Below are 25,358 nucleotides of genomic sequence, written 5' to 3' on the forward strand. Positions count from 1 at the left end.
GTCCGTTACTATTACAGTAGCACTTGACAACTTATTGCACTTCTACAATGCAAGGCAAGAACTGTAAGCTAGTCCTCATTATATATTATACAATTTGCCCGGTGCAAGAGGGCAAATTGTCTCGTGCTGCAAGGGCACATGAACCCATGTACTAAGGCAATAATATTTATATTACATGCCTCTTCACAGTCAACGTTATATGACATGTAGTTACATGCAGGGCATTCTCAAACAATTTTACAATTATCAACCAGCATCAAACAGATTTTAACGAAATTCAAAAAAGCAGTGCAGGCATGGATATTTAACATCTAGCATTAAGCGCCTACCTGGATGAGGCTGCCTGGACGTCAAAAACGCCAAAGGGCTTCACCTGACGGAGTCACCATGGAAACTGGTCCTTACATCATTCACGCTGACCACTAACTACCCAGATGTTCCTATTCAAATCAATGCACTGATATGCACTCACATCGAGGCATGAAATAAATTACCCAAGAACATCATGAGAAAACTACCCGGTATATTTTGATCTGACCTTCAACTGCATACAATTTCAGGAAGGAACAACTCACTGGTAGACTAGTTCTCTGGTTGCCTTGTGTTTGTGTATAACTCTTGAGTATTTGCTCAGACCAATTCAGTAGTTTCTGGATCGCCAAGTGACTAAACCGTCTTGCAAACACTCTATAGTGAATTAAAAGTGGTCAGGCTTTGTGGTGACATTGTTATACTATGTAAACCAAATAATTGACAAGGACCCTTGGCACATGATATAATCAGTTATCATGAGAACCATTTTGAAATTACAGCTCATAGTTCTTGAAATTTGATTGGGTTAGATTTCGTGTCACATAATGATGTTAACATAGCATGAGTGTGCAGAAATGAATTGGAGACTCAACATGACTCAAACATAACATTCATACTACACAATAGACCTTCATTTTTCAATGAATATAGGGTTTCCGGTCCCTTTCATTCAAGTCAACAGTTTATCCATCATGAAAAACAAGAGCCACAAAGTCACCACGTTGGACATTCTTTAAACATAATTTTAACAACAGATATGATAGAGAAGCACGGCATGACTTTCTAGTCTCAGAAAGATTGCAAAGAACTGTATCTGCCTTTGTTTCATGCCTTAGGCCATTGTGAATTATTTATTGACTATAAGCAACCAAATTACAATGGATATGATAAATTATTTTAGCTATTTCGACCAGGAGGCTTTGTAGCAACTTTTATAATATACACAGATATATCTTCCAGTCGATTGGTTGTCTACTTCAATTATTGACCATAACCAACCAAATAACAATGGATATTATAAATTACAGCTATTTCAACCAGGAGGCTTTGTTGCAAATTTTATGATAAACACAGTTATATCTATCAGTCCATTGGTTGTCTACTTAATTAAACCAGTTTGCTGCCAAAAAAAAAAATTTTGAAGTGCTTTCTAAACTTCACATTGTCAGTCAAAATTTGCTAAAAATTGCTGTTTGTAACTTCATAGAATGAATTTTTGAACATTGCAATCAGAGCAGCGTAGATTCAGTAGACCAATATTGATATCCCTCTTGAAAGTTTTTTTATAGGGCAGTGAATTTCCTGAAAGTTTTTTTTACAACAATGAATTTCTTGTTCATCTGGTAAAATGATCTTGGTGATACTATTGTGCTTTTATGATAGAGAATGTATGCAGTAATACCATGGTACATGTAACATAGAGGACCACTTGTTTGACATTGATATTGGTTTTGAAATACCAAATACTGAGAGAATCAATACACGCCTCATGTTTAATAACATTGCTGTAGTAATAAAACTGAAATAATCAGATCTGATTCAAATTTTATGAACAATGTTTAAAACATTGTATTTTGTGCAGATCTTTGTACGAAAGGGAATCCACAATAAATGTCCAGAGGGAACTCACTGGCAGGAAGTCTACACAGATGATGACAGAGAAGTGACTCAGATTTCTGTGGGCCCTAAAGGATCTGTCTGGGCAGTATTATGGGATGGAATGGTTGCCGTTAGAAACGGTTACTCTCATGATCATCCAATAGGTGAGAAATTAACCTGTGTTTTGGAAGGGAGGGAATAAAGCTGCATGAAACAGAGAATTTATTTCTCATTGTCACTGACTCCTTAAACTTTGTTTCAAAGTTTTGAACCTCAAAAGTTGACATTTCTCCAAGCTGAAAACATTTCATAGTCAATTTGAAAGAATGATTCCATGTTCTATCCAACATTGTACAGGTACAGATTGGAACTATGTAAGTGCCCCAGACAATTGTGTGTTATCTATGGTGTCTGTAGGAACCAAAGCTGTGTGGGCTACGACCAGAGATGGCAGGGTAAGAAATGAGGAATTATACAATGTTACGTTGTTTGTTTTATCATTCATCAAATGTCTCTTGGAATGTGTGAAATATTCCCAAATAGACAATTTTAAGTTAACCTTTCAATGACTGTTATTATATGTTGAGCCTTTCAGGGCATCAGCACATCAAACAGTACTTTGGATGGTGCTACAGCTGATGCAGTTAATATTGTTGCCTAAATTCAATAGCTTTTCAAATGTATTTGAGGATCACAGTACTCTTGTATTTTACACTATATTATACCAGTATATTGATGGTGCAAATACAGCGATCTGATTGGTTGAGACGTGAAAAGAACTGTGGTATACTGGTGATATACCACAGCTGGCATATGCGTGAGCTCTCAGCTTGAACAAAAATCCGATTTTGATGTTCCACGACAAAATTTCAATATACATGATATATATGCTCGAGCGATAAAGTCTCGTGGTATACCGTCGCTTGGTGTGCTTTATTGCTTAAACATGATGGATACACCAATTGTATAAAGTAGTGCTTAAATAATATCAGTAATTTTATGTTTTATTTCAATTGACAACATATAGGTTTGGTTTCGCAAAGGATTCAACTCCCTTCAAGCAAACAATGATTCATTTGCTGCTTTAGGAGTAGGATGGGTTGAGATGGTCGGTAATATGTCTCAGGTATCAGTGGGACCAAATGACCAGGTAAGACACTCACTTTTGCACACTGCCTACTCTGGAGGTTACCTATAATAGTCATCATTAAACTTTCTCAGGTACAGGCAAACTGTAATGTCTGAATGCTGGACTTGTTTTTCTATTCTTATCAAGATGTCATCAACAGTTACACAGAAAAGTGTAGAGATTATTACAGAGGGATTCTTGGGAGAAACACCGGTAAAAGCCTTGTCAGCAACATTTCAGTATAATTATGCCTGGTCCAGACTACCATTTATGTCATAGATTACACAATAGCATGATTTTTTTTAATGATTCATATAGTCAGTTATGTTGGATATCCATCATTCCAATAATACTACTTTAACTTCTGTAATATCTCATAACGTTAATTTTGACCTCTATTTTGTATAATTTTGTCACTTTCTTTGGCAGATTTCATCCTCTCTCTAAATACCAGTAGTTACAAAGGGTAAAACTGTGAAAAATTATTGTAATTTGATCATTTGATTTGATTATTTATCAAGATCTTTCAAGCTTAGGTCACATATTCATCTTCCAAGCAAATAACATTACCATACTCATCCCATACTCATCCCACTAAACTGTTTCCTCTTCCATCTTCAGGTTTGGGCTCTTGGCTTTAATGAGGACAAGAATGTATATTTTAGAACTGGTGTAACACCAAGTGAACCATCTGGGAAAGAGTGGAAAGCCATTGAATGCAAAGAAAAAGATATGACTGAGAATTTTTGTAGCAACAGTAGTGCAAGTCTGGCTTCGCTGCTTCATTCTATCTCAATGACTGAAATCAATGAACTTCACCAATCAGAATTCACAAAAGGTCTTATTGAATCCATCAGTGATGGTAAACTGCATCCATCTAGTATCCATGGCAACACTGGTGATGATGAACGTGATAATGCTTCACCTGATGTAGCTACACCAGATGGTGATGATGATGAGAATGATGAACCTGAAGAGGTCAGAAAGAAAGTACAGTTTTTTACAAGTCCAGAAGACGTTAATGAAATTGATGCAACCCATGAAATCACAAAATCCAGAACACGATCAATGCATAAACCATACTGGCAGTCTTCATTTACAGCGTTTGCTAAAGACGACAGTACTACTCAAAAGGAAAACACAGTTGCCAAGGAAACCTTGTCAAGTGGGGATGGATGTAACGTTCAAGAATGCACTCAGCAAATTGAAAGAAACCCTTCTCAGAGTGAAGCAATGCAAAATGAAAACATTAATTCACCATTGGAAACAAATGATGGAAAAGATACTGATCAGGATTCAAATGAATTTGTTGAGAGCACTGAGAGTTTTGATCATTGTGAATCGCTGACTAGTGAGTCATCTGATGTGTCAGATACTATCATTGACTTTGTTAATGACTATGATGGAAGCCAAGAGGTGAAGCTCCACACAGGAATGGGTTCTGTATCTTTCAGGAATAGTCGGAGTTCTGGACCAATAGAAGTTGCAAGAGAAGCTCTGGTGAGATCTCGATACAGCATGAACTTAGGGTCTAAGTCCTCCAATCAGAAAGGTGACAATGCTGCAATGGAGCCTGCCAAATCAGCTGAACACTATGCTTGCATTGACAGTTTTCACCATTCACTGAGTGAACTGTGCAAACATTACTCTAATGGGGAAATAGTTTGGGTATGTGTCAGTGGTGGTGGATGCTACGTTGAACCAATGATGGCCCTGAACTGGTTTACAGAACCAAAAACATCAAGGCAACAAGTGAAAGGTAAAAGTCTGGGTTTCTGTTAAGTTTGTCATGGTTCCCTTCTCACACTTTATTTAACAATGATATAAAATCAGTTTTTGTGTAGATGTATGACCACACAATTTACTTCAATAACAAGCAAAGTATGTCTAGTTGAAGTAATTGCTTTGCAAAAAACAATGAAGGATCTGGTTAAAAATTGTCTGTATACTTGAATCATAGTTTTCTGTTTTCTCTGTACCAATGAAAAATTAAATCATCCATATGTTAAAAAATGCATGCAATTAATCGCACTTGAGGCAAAGACTACATCATAAATTTGTGTGAGACAGAAATTCCCCAACTTTAGTGAAACATTCCATCTTCTTCCATTAGGATATGGCATTACCTCATTGATTTCAACACTTGCAAAACATGTAGTGACACAATTTCTTATTTGCATCAATAACTTATTTTGATTTAATATTATTATTGTTGTAAAATTTACTAAAATGATGTATAACATAACATTCATCCATGTAAAATACACTGCGAAATTTGTTAACACTGATAGAAGTTATAATTTCAGTTTTATCTCAAACAGCATTATGTAATAATTATTTTAATGTAAATCAGTCAAATTAGTAATGTTATCAACTTTCATTCATACCGTAGAAGTGCATGCTACCAAAATGAGGAAATACAAAATCTGTTCAATTTTGCATTTATTTGCCTGCACCGTATCTCCATTATACTTCATTGTTCATGATATTCCATTTGCAAACTGTAGTGTAGGCAAGAAGACAGCTACTGAGCTGTGAGCATTCATCAAACGAAAATGTATCCTGTATACTGTGCCATTTGATAATACCCATTGTCTATAAACATGTTGATCCTCCACTAATGTTCTCATATCTCCAGTGTATTAGGGACAAGGGAAAAAATTCCAAAATCATCTGAAAATTAAAGCTATCTTATCTCATGTACAGGGTACATCTGCAGGTACATGCAGGGAGTTGTGTTTTATCAGCTTGAAGTTTATGCATTCAGTATTTGACAAGTTTTCAAGGCAAAGATATAGAAATAACAATATGCATCAATTTTGACCTTTTTTGTGGAAAAAATCACAGCATTGTAATTGCCCAGCAAAGATTTATGGTTGAACTTTGGAAAGCATAACTACTAAAGTATCATTTGAATCAAAATAATACTTTTTTTTTCAAATCAATGTTCAGGGAAAACTCTGTCATCTGTGTACAGGAAAAAGATTGCCAAGGGTGAGTGGAGAGAAAAGATTGTAAAACAATTAGAAGAGCGACAGAAAGAAGAAGTTGAAAACTTTTCACAATATGAACACGCTATTCAAAGGGTGAGTTTTAGTACAAATATGAACACTGCTTACATTGCTAGAATGATCAATTACACCAAACTTTCCGCTGAGAATAAGAAGTCACAGCATCACACCTTAATTATCACTGTTACTGAATGAATTTCATGTACTGTCCTCCAAATTTCCTATTCTACGTATGCAGACAAGTCATAACCTTCATTAAATGATACTTGTGTTGCATTACAGTCTTTAAAAGAAGAAAAAACATTGTTTAGATGTGTCATTTTGGATATTTTCAGGTACTGCCAATTGGCTCTAAATTTTAAGTTCAGCCGTACAGTTTTCATTGACAAAATTAAATCTTATAATAAGGTGGTGTAATCTGAGGATTAAACCACTTCAATCCCCTTTGTGTCATGTACTTGAGTGCATTCTATAACTGTCTTAAAGCATTGGCCATCACATGTCTCAACTGTACATGTATATCTGATGTTGTTGTGATAAGAGTTCTCACTGTTGTCATTTCGTACAGACATCATGGGTGAAGAAAGGTAGAATGGTGTGGTGGAGTGAACACAGACCTCATAAATGGTATGATTGTCATGTTGAGTTAGAACAAGGCGGTATCAAACTACTGGATGAATCAACATTCACTGTTTATTACAGTCATTATGGAAGACAAAAGGTAAACATGATGATAAAAAAACTTTGAGTCAACTATTATCGTGAAAATTTTCCAAGCTTTCTTAAAATTTACAACAGATAAGAGAAAAAATTGGCTTTGATCTGTTCTGTATATGTAGCACTACTGAAGCAGGTTGTGCTATACTGTTATTGCTGAAATGAATAGCGCCATCAACATTACGTGTTCTACAATGTATGTTAGCATAAGGCTAATGCTAAATTCTAGGAACCATTACATCTATTCAAAGAATATCTTAAAATGGTGTGTGTTTGAAGGCACAACCACAATATATGAAATAATGTGTAGAAATATGTGGTATTTTGAATGTTTACTCAAGGGAGACACAAGTAGTACCGGTAGTATTACTAGTATACCTTTATTAGATGCCTCGTACATAGAATGTCGCAAGCTCCATAGGATTCAATGTAACTTAATAATAATAATAATATTTATTTTAAAAAAACCGCCTTCCATGTAAAAAGACATCTCAAGGCGCTGTACAGTACAGTGAGTTGATAAAATGTTGCTACAATCTAAAAATCTCTAAAAAAAATCATTAAAAACTTTCTAAAAATAAATGTGTTTTAAGTCCAGACTTAAAAACATTAAAACTTGTCGAACTACAAAGATTCAATGGAAGCCTATTCCACAGCCGCGGTGCACAGATGGCAAAAGCTCTATCACCGTAAAACTTTGTATTACATACTGGTTGATACAAACTGAATGAATCATTCGTGGTTGACCTAAGGGTTCGACCCGGAGCACGGACACTTAAAAGTTCTTTCAAGTATAATGGGGCCGTATCATGCAGAATCTTGTATGTTAAACATAAAAGCTTGTACTCTATGCGCTTGTGAACTGGAAGCCAATGCAGGTAATGCAATACTGGTTGTATATGAATTGATTTCTTAGCTTTTGACACAAGACGTGCTGCAAAGTTTTGAATAAGTTGTAATTTCTTAATCTGATACTTTGGAAGACCAAAAAGTAGACTATTACAGTAGTCGAGTCTAGACGTAAACTTGTCGATGATGTCTCAGGTCACTTAGTTATCATTTGACTAAAATTGACCCAGAACTATTTCCAACTTGACAGCTATGGAATTAAAAAATATTCAAATTACATGTTTTACAGTAGGAAATACTGTTTTTTACAATGCTTAACATTTGGTAAATCGTATAAAAGTGAAAATTTTTGATTATTGAACAGATATTCATTTTTTGTGGAAATAAACAATATGGTTGTCATTTGAGTGTAACCCAAAAATTTTGAGTGAAAACTGTGTGAGAGAAGCATGTTATAAAAACATAGCCTAAACAAGGGACTATGTGCCCTGGAGTCAGGAGACCAGCTGCCTTCCTCATGTCAGGCAAACGGTCACTTACCCTCAGGTAGAGTACATTAATGTATAGTTGCAATGTATATGTATGATAATGTGTGACCTTTGACCCTACCCAGCATGTACAGCTTCCACTGAGTAGTGTCACTTGTGTTCAACATGTGACATGCCCTGGCCAACGGAAAAATAAACCAACATTTGCCCTGATAACTGCAGAAAGAACAACAAAGCGAAAACCTCTGAGAGTAGCTGCTAACTCGTATGAAGAAATGGAAGATTGGGTAAGTACAAAACCTAAGAATTTGTCTTGATCTTTTCAGAGTGACTGTTATTTAAAAAAGCCTAGAATGGATGAAAATATCAGTGATGACAATCACCATATTTAACAAAACATGAAGACAGCAAGCATTTACTGCTATCTCTGTTTATCAATCAGATATCTGCCATTGCCATGAGATGCCGAGATTTGCAAGGACTTTGTAGAGCGCCATCAAACCAAGCAGTCTGGTCCACCACTGTACATGGGGATATCTTTTATCATGAACCACTGCCTGTTGTTGATACAATGCCTTGTAATCAAATGTGAGTAAATCTTATGGTTTTCCTTGTGTGGTTAACATTTACAGAATTGTTTTCGGTATCACAGTCGAAGAAATTGACAAGGATTTAGCTATCCATAGTAACATGGAAATCAGTTATTAAAGATACGGTGTATAAAAGAGAAAATACTGGATTGAATAGCAAGCATGAGCAGAGTTGAGATCTCATTTTCTTTTCTATTCTGCACACTTCTACTTGTCTGGATTTTTTTATTTTTTCATGAGATGTCTCGCTCAGTTGTAACAGTTCCTCAATCCTCCATCACATAAAGGGACTGTGATTTAAATGACCTTAGATATTCTCAAAATTTGAGTTAACACGATGTTCAAAATATAACGAACTCACCAATAGTTTGCATGTCCAGTTAGCTGTAACCTGTCAGGGTACAGAAACCCAGTGACAATCTTTGATCAAAACTGATTGACAGTACCAGTGTGCATTTCATTGCCTTTCTCCATAAACTGGATGACAATTTTTTTTTCTGTTCCTGAGTATGCTTGGTAATTGTCAAATTGTAAACAATATTTAGCCAGAAGAAAGTGAATTACTTGTAAAAATTGCTCTGAAGATTTTCAACTCCTACTTTCATTTCTCTACTTCATGATATCAGTAAAATTCTGTGGTGTGTGAAAAGGTTGGTTGTTGTGACTTTTCTTCATTGAGAATAATGAAGAAACAAGAACATCAAAAATGTGTTCAGGGAAAATTTATTTTCCTCAAGGGAGTTCAAGTACACACATGTCACAGGAACAAAACAATGTCAGTTTTGTAATTTGTAGGAATGGATAATTTCACCTTATGTTATGTTTGTGGGGGTATACTTCTGATGTGAATTAACAATAATATTGCTCTCAATCTGATGTAGTTATATAACAGCTTACACATGAAACTTGCAATGTGTTCAGAATTTTCATTCAGCATAACATTTAGCCGTATCCTGCCAAGTTCATATGTCACCATCAGGTCAAGTTCGTCAAAACCAGTTAGGCATACCATGCCCCTTATGTTGCATTTTAACAAAGACCTTAACATTTGGAGGCCTCTGAAAACAGATACTGTGAACATGATTTTCACTGGCTTAACCCACTTTAATATATCACGCCAAGTATCCGAAAATTCAGACGAATTTTGGCCTAATGCTACTTTTACTGACTTAGAAGATGGAGAAGTGACAGGTCTTACATAGTTAACCCTTTGCACCCTGACCCCCTGGTACTCTATGACGTCATCGGACATTTCTGTCCGAGCCGGGTTCAAAGGGTTAAGGTTTGATAGTTTACTTCATTGTCCAAATTTATGGTATATATCACTCATTGTCAGTGTTTAAGTGTCGACATGTTAGTCACCCTGTATGACAAAGACTTCTTGTGTTTACAGGTACTGGCATCAAATTGGTGGTCACCTATTGGTAACTGAGACTTGCCCTGCAGGAGTTGTGTGGGGTTTAGGACATGACAACACTGTATGGATCTACACAGGAGGATATGGAGGAGGTCCTTTCAAAGGTGTGTATTCCATGTCACTAAAAGAGAAAAACACTGATCCAAGAAACTCATCATATCTACCCAGGTATCAGTGATATTCACAGCATTGCTCTGAGTTTATCTCTATTATTGTGTTCATAAATTTACACTGAGCTAAGGTTTGTAGCAAAGAAATCAGAAATGAAATCACCACAATATTGCTGTCTCAAAATTAGGAGTACATGTACGTTTTACGTATATGTGTATGTACTTGCGTATGTATGTACATATGATAAAATCACATGTACTGGTACATACCTACAGTAACATGCTTATTAGGGACTTAAACCCTGTTCGAAATGGCCCAGGATCAGGATTAACTGAGGTGTTAAGAAGATTATGAGGCGTTTCTGTCTTTTGTCTTCTTTTGAAATTGCAATCATTATATAAATATGTTGCTAGATTTTTGGATTAAGTCCGCAGGGGGGTTTAAGCAATGGTGAAGTAAACTTGAAACTTGATAATTGTCACAATGTGACTTGCTGTTGCAAAATTTTATGTTGGCGATATTATACTTTTCAACAAATTCCTGTTGTGTGAGACCAGATGGGAAAGTTCATTGATCAAGCTTTCTGTCTTTATTCCTTGATTTTCATACACAAATGGATTCTCTTTACAGGTATTGTGAGTAGTACAAGAGGCATTCACAAGCAAACAGATCACAAGGAGTTGGCCATGTATCAAACACAACGCTGGAACCCAATTCATGGCTTCACAGACAGGTAGTGAAACATTTGTATTAAACATCTAAAGCAGTGTTCATTCTAGGATGTAAGAACAGGGGGCCAAAGTGGGCCCCTACTCCTATCCCAAGGGGGCCATTTTAGAAAATCGGGGGCCGTCGTCAACACACATGTAAAACCCTTGAATTGTCTGTTGAAAATACTATAGTATATCAAGTCAAGAATAGGAGAATACTAGAGATCGCCCCCCCCCCCCACCCCCCCCCCCACCCCGGTAACCAACCAAGCTTACTGCAAAGTTGTCCCCCGTACGTACGCAACGGACCCAATAATGGCAACAGCGAACTAACCTTTGGTTTGATTCGTTTACGTAACTTATGTTGATGAATAATTGATATGTCAGACTGGAACAACTGTACAAATTGCTAAGAACTGTGATTTGAATGTGGAGACGATCATGATCAAAGCTTAGTGCATCAATAGTGGTGCCCGATTTGCATGCATCGACAATTACTCATACACTGATACAGCATGAGAGAGTAACCCATAGGACCTAAATAAAGTGATCGATACATAAACTTTTAAAATAATTTGTATGTATTTGCAAATTTACGATCATTGGTTCTGACCAAAGGGTTTAACACATCGGTGTTGTTAGTCCCCACGGACACCGTCCGGGGGGACTTATAGGTTTGGTCATGTCCGTGCGTGCGTGCGTGCGTGTGTGCGTCCGTCCGTCTGTTCACACAGATATCTCAGAGATGCAAGAAGCGATTTCATTCAAACTTGGTACAAGGATTACTTCATATGTCATACAGATGCACGTCGATTTGTTTTGGGATACAATCCAATATGGCCGCCAGGCGGCCATTTTATTACGATTTTTTCATGTACAGAGCCATAACTCAGACATGTTTCAACAAATTTTATTCAAAGTTGGTACAAGGACATTGACCAATGTCATAGATATGCACGTCAATTTGTTTTGTGATACGATCCAATATGGCCGCCAGGCGGCCATTTTATTATGATTTTTTCATGTACAGAGCCATAACTCAGACATGTTTCAACCAATTTTATTCAAAGTTGGTACAAGGACATTGACCAATGTCATAGATATGCACGTCAATTTGTTTTGTGATACGATCCAATATGGCCGCCAGGCGGCCATTTTATTACGATTTTTTCATGTACAGAGCCACAACTCAGACATGTTTCAACCGATTTTATTCAACGTTGGTACAAGGACATTGACCAATTTCATAGATATGCACGTCGATTTGTTTTGTGATAATATCCAATATGGCCGCTAGGCGGCCATTTTATTACAATTTTTTCATATGCAGAGGCATAACTCAGGCACATCTCAACCGATTTTATTCAAAGTTGGTACAAGGACATTGACCAATGTCATAGATATGCACGTCAATTTGTTTTGTGATACGATCCAATATGGCTGCTGTGTGGCCATTTTGTTACGATTTTTTCATATACAGAGGCATAACTCAGGCATATCTCAACCGATTTTATTCAAAGTTGGTACAAGGACATTGACCTATGTCATACATATGTACGTCGATTTTTTATGTGATACGATCCAATATGGTCTCTAGGCAGCCATTTTATTACGATGTTTTCATGTACAGAGCCATAACTCAGACATATTTCCACCAGTATCATTCAAAGTTGACATTGACCTATTTCATACATATGCTCGTCAATTTGTTTCACGTCATGTAGCAGTAACATGTCAATTATTGAAGTTTCGTAAGTAGGCTGATATGTCAAGAAATATGTACTGCATCAAATTCATGAAACTTTATGCAGATGTTAACCGATGTTAAGCTCACATTGCTTTAACATTGAAAAAGACATTTATCAGTGTCATTTTAATTAATTTGTAATTGCATAAGTAATGAACTTTCCTAATGAGGGTGATATAGCCACAAATTAATACAATGTCAAATGTGATGAAACTTGATACAGATGTTGATCTCATAGTGTTGTAAATACTGCATCAAACTTTATGAAATATGGTACCAGTGATAATCTGTTAAGTGTTAGAATTGTATGCAAAAATGTTTTGCAACATCCTGTTGATTAATTAGTTCCAGAGACCAGCTCTGGAACTGTTAGTTTTTGCTCACTTTCCTTCTTTCTTTCTTTCTTTCTTTCTTTCTATCTTTCTTTCTTTCTTTCTTTCTCTATTTCCGGTTTTACTACCATAGAAAATGCTATACACAAATTTTACCTCAATTACCCAGAATGCATTGCGACACGCTTATGACGTCATCGCTCAGCTCGGACGGGTTTTACGGGCATTTCTTGTTTGTTTATTTATTTATTTTTTATTTGGCATTGCTCAACTATCATATTGCGTTCAGTTATTAATAATTCTAGCTTTCTTTCGCTTTGTTTTTTGTTGCTTTTTGATTTTATTTTTCTCTAAATACTCGCCGTACGTGGCGCTATACTGTTTCGCCCGAATGCTCATGGGTTGAATGACATTAACAATGGCCGCGTATCGATCGCTTCGCCCGCACACAGAGAGAAAATTAGCCTTTCCCTAAGTTTACAAGCGCGGCTGAGCACATCGTGTACCTAGGCGAGGTGGGTGTGCTCGAAAACGATGATCAATGCAAAATTTGGACTCAAAATCGGCTGTTTTGGCGGAGCAGAGCTAGGCATTCATCACGCATTCATAGTGAACGTACTGTCTGTCACGCACCGGCATGCGTTGGCTGCACGTAAAAGCAACTCAACTTTCCAAGATCAAACGGTCAGTATCTTGTGAAAACAGCGACATAGCAATGAAAATTGTTTTAGTCTGTGCTTTTAATCAAATGAAAATGCATGTGGCTCAATTTCAACGGCCTAGGTCCGATGTTTCCTCTCGTCTGATCATCGTCGTAATTCACACGCCTCTTTACGGCAACAACTCAGCGCTACCCGTCAAGCGATTGATTTTTGCGTAGGTCAGCTGAGCGAAAATTATTGCTCTGGCTCGCGAGAATGTCGTCTGATAAACATTTCCGTGCGTTGTCGCCCCCGTATGTATCTGTTGCGTTTTTACCGTACATGTAGGCATTTGTTTTATCTGTGTACTGTAATTCCCCGGACTGCCTTGCTTTTAGTTGTATTATGGTGTTTACTTAGCCCTGCGCTGTGTGTTCCGCTACAGCTAATCACCCCGCTCTGTGGTGAGCGGGCGATTAGCTGTAGCGGAACACACAGCATCGTACGCAGGGCTAGGTGTTTACTGCTATTAGCCCTGAATATTAAAATCTAAAGCACTCTTTCATTCTGCAGCTATCTTTGTCACACATTGTCTTGTTTCTTCCGCTGCTCTGGTCTCTGGAACTTCGCTTTTGCTTGCAAATGCTTTCTAGTTCCTAGTTGACTCATTTTATGAACTTTAGGATGGTGGCCTAAATTGGTTTTATGTTTTCATCACCATGGAACTCATTCTTGGCCATTGAGCGCCATCTGTATCAAAGTATTTTTATCACAGACCTAACTAATGAAGAGGACTCTATCCTCTCTGAGGACATGTAATCAAAGTACCCATTATTAACAAGTGGGGACTGTGTCATCAACGATGACTTGTTCTATGCATAGAACTGGCTATTCACAAAAACAAGATACATGTATGTCTGACGTAAAATATTGCTCTTCAAATCCATCATCTCGCCCAGCATTGATGCTTTCCTCGCAGTGTTCAACGTTTTGTTTGTATGGACGGTAGACGTTTCAGACGCTTTAATTTAAGGGACTGCCTGATCATCTTTTTCTAAAAGAGGGGTTCATCAACTACATGTATACTGGTGTTAAAAATCCGAGTGGCAACTAGCCATTTGCTATTTAGCAGCGGCTGGTGGCGTTGTTTACATTCATCTTCCATGCCACGTGCATGGCTCCAATACACTGTTGCCCCAACATCAGTCCTTTCTACCCAGCTTCCTATGCACCACTGTATATGTTGTACTGGGTAATAAAAGAGACAAAGTCGGCCATTTTTCATGAATTATGTTTGATGCGAGATACTATTTATATTGTTTGACATGTTGAAAGATACTGAATGAATGGGTGACCATGCATATATTCCACCCGGGCCCCGGTTTTAGACACGATCAGTGAAACTATCACGAATTCAAAATGAATTAATGGTCATGACCATTAATTCATTTTCATGATGGTTTCGTTTATTGTGTCTAAAACTTGGGTCTAATATACGCATGGTCACCCATTCATTCAGTATCTTTCAACACATCACAAAATATAAGTAGTATCTCGCATCAAACATAATTCATGAAAAATGGCGGACTTTGTCCCCTCAATTACATAGGTTGATGGGTAACTCAGGTGATGACCTTTGGGGTGCCCATCTTCACTACACAAATGTCAATCTGATTAAAATCAGATGTAGAGTACAGCGATGTCTACACTTACACGATATTCTCTTGCTGTCACCTCTAACTACGCGACAGCAAGGGAATACTGCGTACACGTAAGTAGACGTCACCGTATTCTACATCTGATTTGAATCAGATTGCACAAATGTATGAACTACGTGAACTTTGCGTGACCGACCAATTCATAAAATGTTGCACCCATAGTGGTGCATCAAATGTGAAATGAGGGCCATTTGAGATTTAATTGTGCAATGGGATGTCCTAGAATTAACTCTGCTAAAGCAAGTATTTCCTTTATAAATACCAATAGGTACTAATTATTTCATCTTGCATAACATGATAATTAGGATTTGAAGTCAGACTGATACCTGTTTGTGGAAAAAAAATAGTACAATATTGGAGTGACTTAATTGTTGTCATCTGTGGTTGTAAATATTTCATCTTTACACCACACCCTGAAAAGCTCTCACTGATTGAAAGTAATTTAGTCCATGTTTATTTTGTAACAAAGAGTGTTTATCTTTCATTACACTTAATGTAATCCCATTCCAAAAATTAGTTCACTGCCAACATCACAATCATCTTGAGAAGTTCTCAGATCACTTTCCTTACAATTTCTAGAGGACTGATCAGACACATGTTCCATCGTAATGAAGACACATCATCTCTACAAGATAATTCACAACAAGTACAGCTACCATCCCCACACTGGCAATGGGTGAGTCAAGATGTTTCCCATTAATAGGTCATTTCCATGTACAATCTGCTGTGTAAATGTGCTTGTACCCATACCATGCTTTGATCTCCATGGCACAGAATTCAAGTGTTAGCGCTTCATGAACTATACAGCATGTTACAAAGGGTCACGGTCAGAAAAATTGTAACAGCTTAGCTGGTGTATGGAATCATTCTTTTTAAGAGTGGGGATTTAGCCATGCAGTTTTGACTGTGATGTCTTCGCTAGGTGACTGGGTGGTGCATGTCATGAGTTTTAATTTGGATCAAGATTTTACTGGATCAAGCAAAACTATTTGATGTCTTTCAGGTTGATGAATGGTCAGTGGATTACACATTGGAAGGTGGAACTGATAAAGAAGGATGGCAATATGCAAATGATTTCCCAGGGTTGGTATCCCATCAGTCATTTAACTCAATGTTCCATGACCTGTACCTTGACTTTTGCCAAGTTGTGATTAGACTTGCCAGCCAAAGCCATATTCTGTCTGCTTTGCTGTTCAAAATTGTCAAGTTGTCTCAACTTAACTTTAATCATTGTGTATCGTTTTACTGTGCATCACAATGCCATTTTAATGACAGCATTTGTTCGGTGATGAAGTTGTGAAATGTCTATTCAATCACAGAATTTTCTCTTTCCATGTCGATACACCCTCACCATGTAGAATTAAGAGCTCAAAAATTACCTTTTCATTTGACCATGCAGCTTTAAAAAGAGTAAATCTGTATGGTTGCTAGTACTATATGTCAAAGTATACAGTGTTATATACTTTGATGATGCTTGGTAACCTGGCAATGATCGTTTCATGATAATTTGAATTTATTCCAAGCAGGTGGTATCACAAAGACAAGAAATGGAAAGATTATGTCAGGAGAAGACGACTAGTCAGGTAAAGAAAATGTTGCTTCTTTCATATCAATGGCCTAATTACATCTTTCATTTTACATGTAAAAGGATAGTCTCACTAAGCAGACCTCAAACCTACTCTTGTGTTTGATATTGCGTGGTGCATGTGCCATGTACACAAGCAGTGAGCAAATACAGACTGCAAGATCTAGCAAGATGGCTTGTGAAAAATTTACACTGCAGATAAGGTCAGGAATTTAAGCATCCCACTGAAGAGCATTTCTAGCCTGTTGGTTCCAGCTCAACCTGATCACCTGCACTGTAGCAACCTTACATGCCCCAAACTATTCAAGAACAAGCACAGCTTTAAAGTCTGACAAGCAAGACTAGTGAAGGAAAAGACTTGTGTATTAACCAAGGGATTTGTTTAAGGAAGATAGTATTGCCTTATATCAGTTGTGTTGTTGTATTGCAATAAAGTTGTGATATGTGAACGTAGTACCAGCAACATCCTAGCATGTACAGTAGAGTAGATCAAAAGAAGAATAGCACTATAAAACAGGTCATCTGTATTAATATGGCAACTCACAAGTACTATAATCATGAAAAAAATGAATCTACAACTTTACAGCAACATTTCATTTGTAAAAACACAACAAGGCTTCCACTCAAATCAGCAGTTATCTTCTTGTCTGATTGAACTGGAATATGGTTAAATACATCAAGCAGCAGGTAAATCATAGAATTGTAAATTTTTGGGTGGATAGGTGATTGAAATTTTCATCCTGGTAAGAACTGCTGACCATGAACAATTACATTGTTTATCTGTACAATATGATATACAGGAAATGCAAAACAACTATTCTTGGTCCTTGGCTTGAATTGCCCCCTCTATCATTGCTTGACGTATCACTGCAAGTTGATGCTAAGGAACAAGGTGATGATCCCATTGCATTATGGGCAATAGCTTCAAATGGGGATGTGGTAACCAGAGAAGGTGTAACCAGAAGCTGTCCTGCAGTAAGTGATTTTGTAAACACACGGCACACTGTATCTCAGATTGTTGTCCTTCTGCATGGCCAATTGTATCTTTTTATGATAGAATGATACAGTTTTAGCAAAAGGCTTGTCATCACTCAGATATTCAGGTAAAGATAGAGACGGAACTTGCAAATTTATGTATTACACACATTGCAGTAAAAAGAGTAATCACAGGTATGTAAGGGTCCCAAATTCGACAAAGTGAGCGTCGAACTGAGCGTGGCAAAAACAAAGTGAGCGTCAAACTGAGCGTGGAAAATGGCAAAGTGAGCGTCGAACTGAGCGTCAAACTGAGCGTTGGAAACTGACAAAGTGAGTGTCATAAGCGTTTGATACAAAGTAAGCGTCAAACTGGGCGAAAAAAAGAAGAACTGAGTGCTAAAATGTAGCGAATATGCGAAATATAGCTTGCATGGGTGCTCAGTTAGCGCGTACTGGATAGTACACGATTTGCCAGTTGGCTAATAAAAACGTGTTTACAATGATGCGCGCAATATTGGTGTCATAATTACAGTTAATTACAGTTTACTCTTCGTAGTCAAAAAGAATAAGAGATAGGAGTCAAGGTCCTGCAGTCGACGGACCTCGATGGAGCAATGTCAATCACTATCTGTAGTGTGCATGTATGTGAGTAGACAAATGGCAGGCAGAGCGAGGTCAAATATAATTGACCGAGACTGAAAAGTTTTGAGCCGATCATAAGCTTACGCCTGAAGCCGAAAAAATTACTGTAACTTTCACTTTTTCGGATGAAAGATGTTCTTTCACATTGCTTTAATTCTGAAACATTTGTCATGATAAGACATTGTTCGGCAATCGTGATGTCAAATGGATAGAAAATCTCGGTCATCACATGCACAGAATCCCACGTCAAAAAACGATCATCGCATAGAGTGTCACGTTCAGCAAACGATTTCCAGACAATGTGTTTATTCAGGCAACGTCTAAATTGACCTTTCAACATCAAGAGTCTTTGGATAACAAGTCTGATTTATGTAGAATCATTATTGAACGTACGCGAACTGTATGTCAGTCAAGTTTAGCCACGCTGACAGGACTTCAAACAAATCAAGTTCATGGAATTTTCAGTGCTGCAGTGGGCTCAACCCTCTGAGCATAGGGAACGAAGAAGTCTGGTTGTTGTTGTTGTTTGTATTGTTGTTTATGTTTATTAGTCGTGTTGTTGTTGTTGTTGACCAATAAAATTCAACGAACATAACTGTTGTGTTGTTGTTAATGTTTCAAGCGTAACGTAGATGTCATAAGAAACGCTACAAGGACACTTGGCCCGATACAACTGCCGGCCATATGCTAACGCGTACACTCTCTTCATACACTTAAACAGTGTATAATTATAAAAAATGACAGGAAGATTCATGAAAATTGGTAAAATGTCCCTCAAAAATTTTGTTGGGAAAAATCGCCGTCATGGATATACAAAAAATGGTGCCGGTGAGCAGCGTCGCTTGACAAACGTCGGCATTTTATGGCGATCAGCGCAGAAATGATCTGAGAAATTTTACTGTGCAGCTACAATAGTCCACAGACACATTCATTCAAAATCATCAAAATGCAGAGTGATTTTTATCTAGAGAAGCGTGGTCCGTAGCGACACATATCCCGGGCCCCGTCGCGACTATGGTAATATCGATGCGTGCAGAGCCGTAAACTACGTCGATATGTCGGTCAATTTATATTTTTCTTGATTATTTCATAGTGATCGCGCCAACTATATTTGCAATATCTCTATCACTCTGTAAAAAACTACAGTGCTATCAACACAAGACATAACATTGGTGTCGTGTGATAAACACATAAATATTTCTAGTTTATTCCTTGCTTACATTCATCGTTCTGTTTGCTCAAAGTTCAAAGAATACCTACCATTCTGTAATCTTGAATGCAGAGCTTCGGACTTCAAAACAATTATACCAGCAGCGTATTTTATTGACACGAACTTTATAGCAGAATGCTTTCTTTATTGAACGTGTTTATGAAGTGATGATAAACTTGATCGTAGAATTGCTCCAAGTCTGTAGGCGTATAAACATCAAAATGGCATAAATTTAAGGAATAAACTTCGCCTACCCGGTTGTTCGCATGTCGGGTTGGTGATAGGGTGTTACGTAGTTGTGGGGTGAACGATGTGGCTAAAACGTCGCAACCCATCGTAGCAGTTAGCCAATTTTAACTGGTAATTTCATTGCCTTCTTTATTGAGTACAAGGACATTCATGCTGCTATCAAATATAGATAAAAATAGACACGACAAATTGTCCCCAGACGCGATGTCGATATTTGCTATCATGGAATGGCTCTACCGATGTATGACCAGAGTTTTACTTCCCGATCTCGCACCAATTGAACAAAATTTGGATGTCGTAATTAACTTGAACTTTACATCTGATAAATTGTCAACTATTTTTTTGACATCGATTACACCTAAGACATGTTAGGGGGTGTTCGTGAAATGCACCTTTTGTTCGGTATTTAGTTTGCAATATTTTACAGACGGAAGAGAACTGAACATAAGCTTACGCAACAGTGACAACGTACTAGTTTATTTGACCAAGACGTAGATGTACACGCTCTCTCTCTCTCTCTCTCTCTCTCTCTCTCTCTCCTCTCAAAAAAATACTGCAAACTGTAGCCGTTCATGCCATTTAGCGCTGTGCCTGCGGTATTTCCGCGATCGTTAGGAGTAGAAGAGTGTGAATGATTCACTTCCAGTCTGTGGTAAATGACTTTTCATGAATATTCAGTCTCTGAGCAGCGGTAATCCTGGCGGTAAGCCAGGCAGAGGTATAAAAATGATAATTGTCATGGCCATGAAGCGAAATCTGTTCGGAAAGATTATCTACCTGAAACAGGGCAACAGTAACAGGGAATGTCAACTCATACCAAATCATCAGGCGGGATTGACGACTCATTGGGTAACGCCATAGTGAATGTAAACATCGACCTGGCGGGACGCGATCTCACAGCTGATGGCAAAATTAATTATACCACATCCTATCGTTGGAGGCGCCATCATGTTCACTTTGACGCTCACTTTGACGCTCAGTTTGACATTTTCCACAAAGTGCGCGATCGCTCAGTTTGACGCTCAGTTTGACGCTCAGTTTGCCATTTTCCACAAAGTGCTCGATCGAGCACTTTGACGCTCACTTTGTCAATTTTTGGGGTCTTACATACCTCGAAATCACATACATTGGTGTATAAAATTGATTGTAATTCTTGTGTCTATTTGTAAACTTTTTAGTTGACTGTCTTGTGCCAATCTACTGTTATCCACAGTTCAAAGGTCATGTAGGCTTGTACAACACCGCATAGTGCACTGAGCAGCATAGTGTACCTTTCATACCATGACTCTGAGAAACAAAATCTTTGGTTGGTTATGGCATGCTGATTGTAATGTTGACGTTTCACTATTTGCAGGGAACTAACTGGTTACATATACCAAGTGATCAGCCCTTTCAGTCAATATCAGTGGGTGGTAATTACCGTGTGTGGGGCATTGCAAAAGATGGATCAGCATACCTTAGAAATAGTGTCAATCCTAGTAATGTAGCAGGTAAGATTTTATAGAGTCAGTGACCATTCTAATATTCAGAATGAATACTTGAATTTTCTGTTTAACAGCATGACAGTGACACCACTATCTGTTTCACATGATTTTAATCTGGAAACTGTGAACTGTTAGATATATGGTTAAAATGTCACTATTATAAGATGATTTAATAGTGACATTTTAATCATTTTTCTGCTAGTTCACAATTACCAAACTGAATTTAGCTGAAGGTATACTAAATGTTTGAAGATGTTACAGATTAATTTGTATCTTACAAGTTCTTGTTGCTTAATGTGGTATGTACCGGTAATTCATTGTACACTCATCAACACTCCAAGTGAAGTCTTCAACTATCAAAATTACACAAGCTATTAGCAGCTTTTTCGAAGATTATTTTCCCATACTTTTTGAGATGAGTCATTGTCTCAATAAAAGATTTCCCACAATTTCAACTCAGTAAGACAGGAAGGAATTCAGGTTTATTAGCCTTCCCTGTACCAAGGTAGTCATGAACATTCATTGACATTGAGGGGATACAACAGTAACATGTGAAATGCCTCACTGATTGTGTGTTGTAAGTCAACCACCTCATGTCAAAAAACATAGTATGACTTATATTTATACAGTATTATATACAGTGAATAAATTCATCACGAGCTGCTCCTCAGTGAGTTGCTAATATAATATTTTATATCGTTAAAATTAACAGTTTATAGCTTAAGTTTAATCAGTGACTTTCCTTTCAGGAGACTGTTGGTTTCATGTTCCCCCTCCACACGTATCATTACGTCAAGTATCCGTAGGTATGGCTGCTGTCTACGCTGTTGATACCAATAGTAAGTACATATGCTGTGCTTCAATACTAGTTATGTCTGTCAGCCATTGATTGCAGTAATGCACATTTTCAAGTTTACCTGCATGTTCAAGGTTTACTGTGTATTATCAGATTTACTGTATACCGGTAGTACCTGATGACCATACCACATCAGGGACACATTTGGAGATTATCAATCCCATCCATCCCTATATTCACCTTTGTAGAGGTCTTTGTCACTATCCAAAGCAAAATATTGCATCGAAATTTGGGAGGAAAAGGTGAAGTCAGACATGATATCTATGTTTATACACTGTACCCAGTAGTTGATTGACTGTTATATACAGAGTTATCAACAATTTTCAGTGCTGTAGACAAAAGGAGCTGGTAAAATATTTACAATTCACAGAATCCAAACTGGGGTTGATTGGCACATGAACCATTCCTTCATTACATACCAGTATGTATGTATCTACAATGAAATACAAACAATCTTACAGCTATCAATGCAAGAACTCAGGAACACTATTTGAAAGCTTTCACATATTTCCAATGTTAATTCCATGTGTGTCTCTTACTGCAGATGGCTTGTGGTATCGTAAGGATATAACTCTGACATTTCCTGAGGGAACCAGATGGATTCATGTCTGTAACAATGTATACAAGGTATCTGTTGGTCCAAAAGATCAGGTAATTATCAAATGAATGGATAGTGAAAGAGGAAGTTATCCATCCACATTTACAGAGTATAACTTCCCAGTACTTGTTACATGAGTGTTAGTATTGAAAATATGGATAGAAGTATCTTTTCCTTTCATGGTTAAAGTCTCATACATGTGTGCATCTGAAGAATATACTCATTATGAAAAGAATCATGTTTATCTAGGTTGCCTTGCCGTAGTGGTGTTTAGCAATCAGACCCTTAGGATTATATCAATCAGATAGTTCAGTGTAGGCCAAGGGTTCTTTGTCTCGCCCAAACAAATTGACCAATGATGTGACATCACATGCAGTCCAGCACTACTAAGAGAGGCACTATTATCATATTTCATGATGAAAATCTATAAGTATACTAGTTGCTACCTCTGTTGTAAAGCAGTGTGTTCAACAATGTATCAAAACATCACACATTTAGCATTTTGTAGAGTGAACTTTAGATTGAACCTGTTGAAATCTGTAATGTGTAAACTTCAATAGCCATGATTGACATGATTTCATAGGAATCTAGTCACATCAACTTTAATCTCTACGGAAGCTACATGTAGATAGAAAATACTGTAAAATCATCAATTTTAACAGGGATATAATTTCATCCATTATTTTGATGTTTAAGACATTTTCACATTGATTTGCTTGTAAAATAATACAATCTATCATTATTTAACATTTTGACTGGGATTTTATTTAGCAGATTTCATCTATCAGCAAAAATAGAGACTTGTATCCCAATGAACAATAAATGGTTTTACAGTAATTATGTTACTGGTCAATTTTCTTGATATGGAACCTATTTGAAATTTGAGTTCTCAATCTCTATATTTACTAAGGTAGTATTTTCTCTGCTGTAAAATCTGATTCTTGGCTGTCATTATCCAGGTTTGGATATTGGCTGAAAAAGTCGGAGGAAGCCGACAAGTTGTCTGTAAGAGGAAGGGCATCACATCAAACAAACCAACAGGAGTATCATGGGATCTTGGCATTGGGGTAAGATTTTCTATTAATTTACCATTGAAGGGAAACAGTCATTGGAACTGCGCCTGTGCAAGTTTCTCGTTTACAAACAATGTATTTCCTGCATGATATCTAGATGCATCTCATCATGGCTGCAACATTTAAATTATACAATGTAGATTATGACAGACATGTTGTAACTTTCATCAATCACCGTCGTACCTTGGATATAGTGTTTGCATTGGTCATATGGGTCCCATGCAACCTTTGAGCGCAGTTCCGATGACTGTATCCCTTTAAGAGTGAGTGTGAAGATGACGAGTACAATTTACAGTAAATTACCCTCAAGACTGATTAGAATCAGCTATGCAGGTTACGGCTTATGTGTGCTGCACTTAGATGGAAGATGGAAAGACTTAGGCAGTGATACAGCAGTTCAAGTGGGAGGTAGAAGTGTTACATTGCCATCCATTAATTGCTAGTCTGTTTGTTTTTAATTACTTCACCCTGTTTTACCAAAGCAAAATATTGGTACTGTAATTGTAAAAAGTAATGTATTAGCACCTGTAACCAGTGAGGGGCTATGTAAATCACTATCATTATGATGTTAAGGTCTTTGGATATAAAACCTATCAACACACTTAATAACACATTATGAATTCACTGTTAATGAGTAGGGAGTTCAACTGCCTTGAAATGGACCAGCGCAAAATTATGCCAAATTAGTTTGTTAGCACATTAGACTCTCCAGTTTTTTTTCAGTTTTTCTTTTAAAAGGGGAATTTTGAATCCCACTGGCGGAAGTGGGCAGCTGCTCCATCTTTCATTTGAATATGGCCATAGTGTATGGTAATGGACTTCTACATTGTTTAACAAATTAATCTGGTAGATAGCCTTTGAATATATAACGGGTACTCCCTTGAATCATCATATTAATAGTGGTCTCATTGTAGAGATGGCACACACCAGAGACCATCGCTTGAACTGTTACCTACAGTCCATAGCAATTCCAGCCCATACAGTCCCACCTCATTTGAGCTTCATCTTGAACCTAACCTTAACAGTGGTCATGATGATTTTGAGTGGATTGTTTAATGTGCAGTTGGCATCTGCCTGACAGAAATGTATTGGAGAAAGCTATACACATTACAGTGAGTACAAGATGCTGAGTGATTGAGAGATCAAAGGGGTGTTGTGCCCTACAGGGTTCTTTATTGGCAGTGGTTTAAATTTCAATGCCAACTTTGATTACTTTCACTCTTTATAAAAAAACAACTGAAAAACTATCACTTTGAACTTGAATTTTTCGAAAAAAGATTAATTGTCATAAAAAGAGTTGTCAATATTTTGA

At 37.3% G+C, this 25,358-nt stretch overlaps 1 protein-coding gene across 2 annotated transcripts in view; it reads left to right on the forward strand.

Moving 5' to 3' along the window:
- Positions 1–25,358, forward strand: part of LOC139152086 (tectonin beta-propeller repeat-containing protein 1-like) — a 45,445-nt gene that overhangs the window by 9,867 nt on the left and 10,220 nt on the right. For both annotated transcript variants that reach the window (XM_070725181.1, XM_070725179.1), the window contains 18 exons: positions 1,895–2,075; positions 2,269–2,366; positions 2,939–3,061; positions 3,662–4,799; positions 5,993–6,126; positions 6,620–6,772; positions 8,231–8,392; positions 8,548–8,693; positions 10,089–10,216; positions 10,854–10,956; positions 15,951–16,047; positions 16,375–16,454; positions 16,898–16,954; positions 17,757–17,931; positions 21,390–21,525; positions 22,269–22,358; positions 22,920–23,026; positions 23,933–24,040. In XM_070725181.1, the coding sequence (XP_070581282.1) occupies positions 1,895–2,075; positions 2,269–2,366; positions 2,939–3,061; positions 3,662–4,799; positions 5,993–6,126; positions 6,620–6,772; positions 8,231–8,392; positions 8,548–8,693; positions 10,089–10,216; positions 10,854–10,956; positions 15,951–16,047; positions 16,375–16,454; positions 16,898–16,954; positions 17,757–17,931; positions 21,390–21,525; positions 22,269–22,358; positions 22,920–23,026; positions 23,933–24,040 (3,216 nt within the window). The remainder of the gene's footprint in view (positions 1–1,894; positions 2,076–2,268; positions 2,367–2,938; positions 3,062–3,661; positions 4,800–5,992; positions 6,127–6,619; positions 6,773–8,230; positions 8,393–8,547; positions 8,694–10,088; positions 10,217–10,853; positions 10,957–15,950; positions 16,048–16,374; positions 16,455–16,897; positions 16,955–17,756; positions 17,932–21,389; positions 21,526–22,268; positions 22,359–22,919; positions 23,027–23,932; positions 24,041–25,358) is intronic.

The sequence above is a fragment of the Ptychodera flava genome, chromosome 15 (genome assembly GCF_041260155.1).
Source record: "Ptychodera flava strain L36383 chromosome 15, AS_Pfla_20210202, whole genome shotgun sequence".
In the NCBI taxonomy this organism is placed as follows: Eukaryota; Metazoa; Hemichordata; class Enteropneusta; family Ptychoderidae; genus Ptychodera; species Ptychodera flava.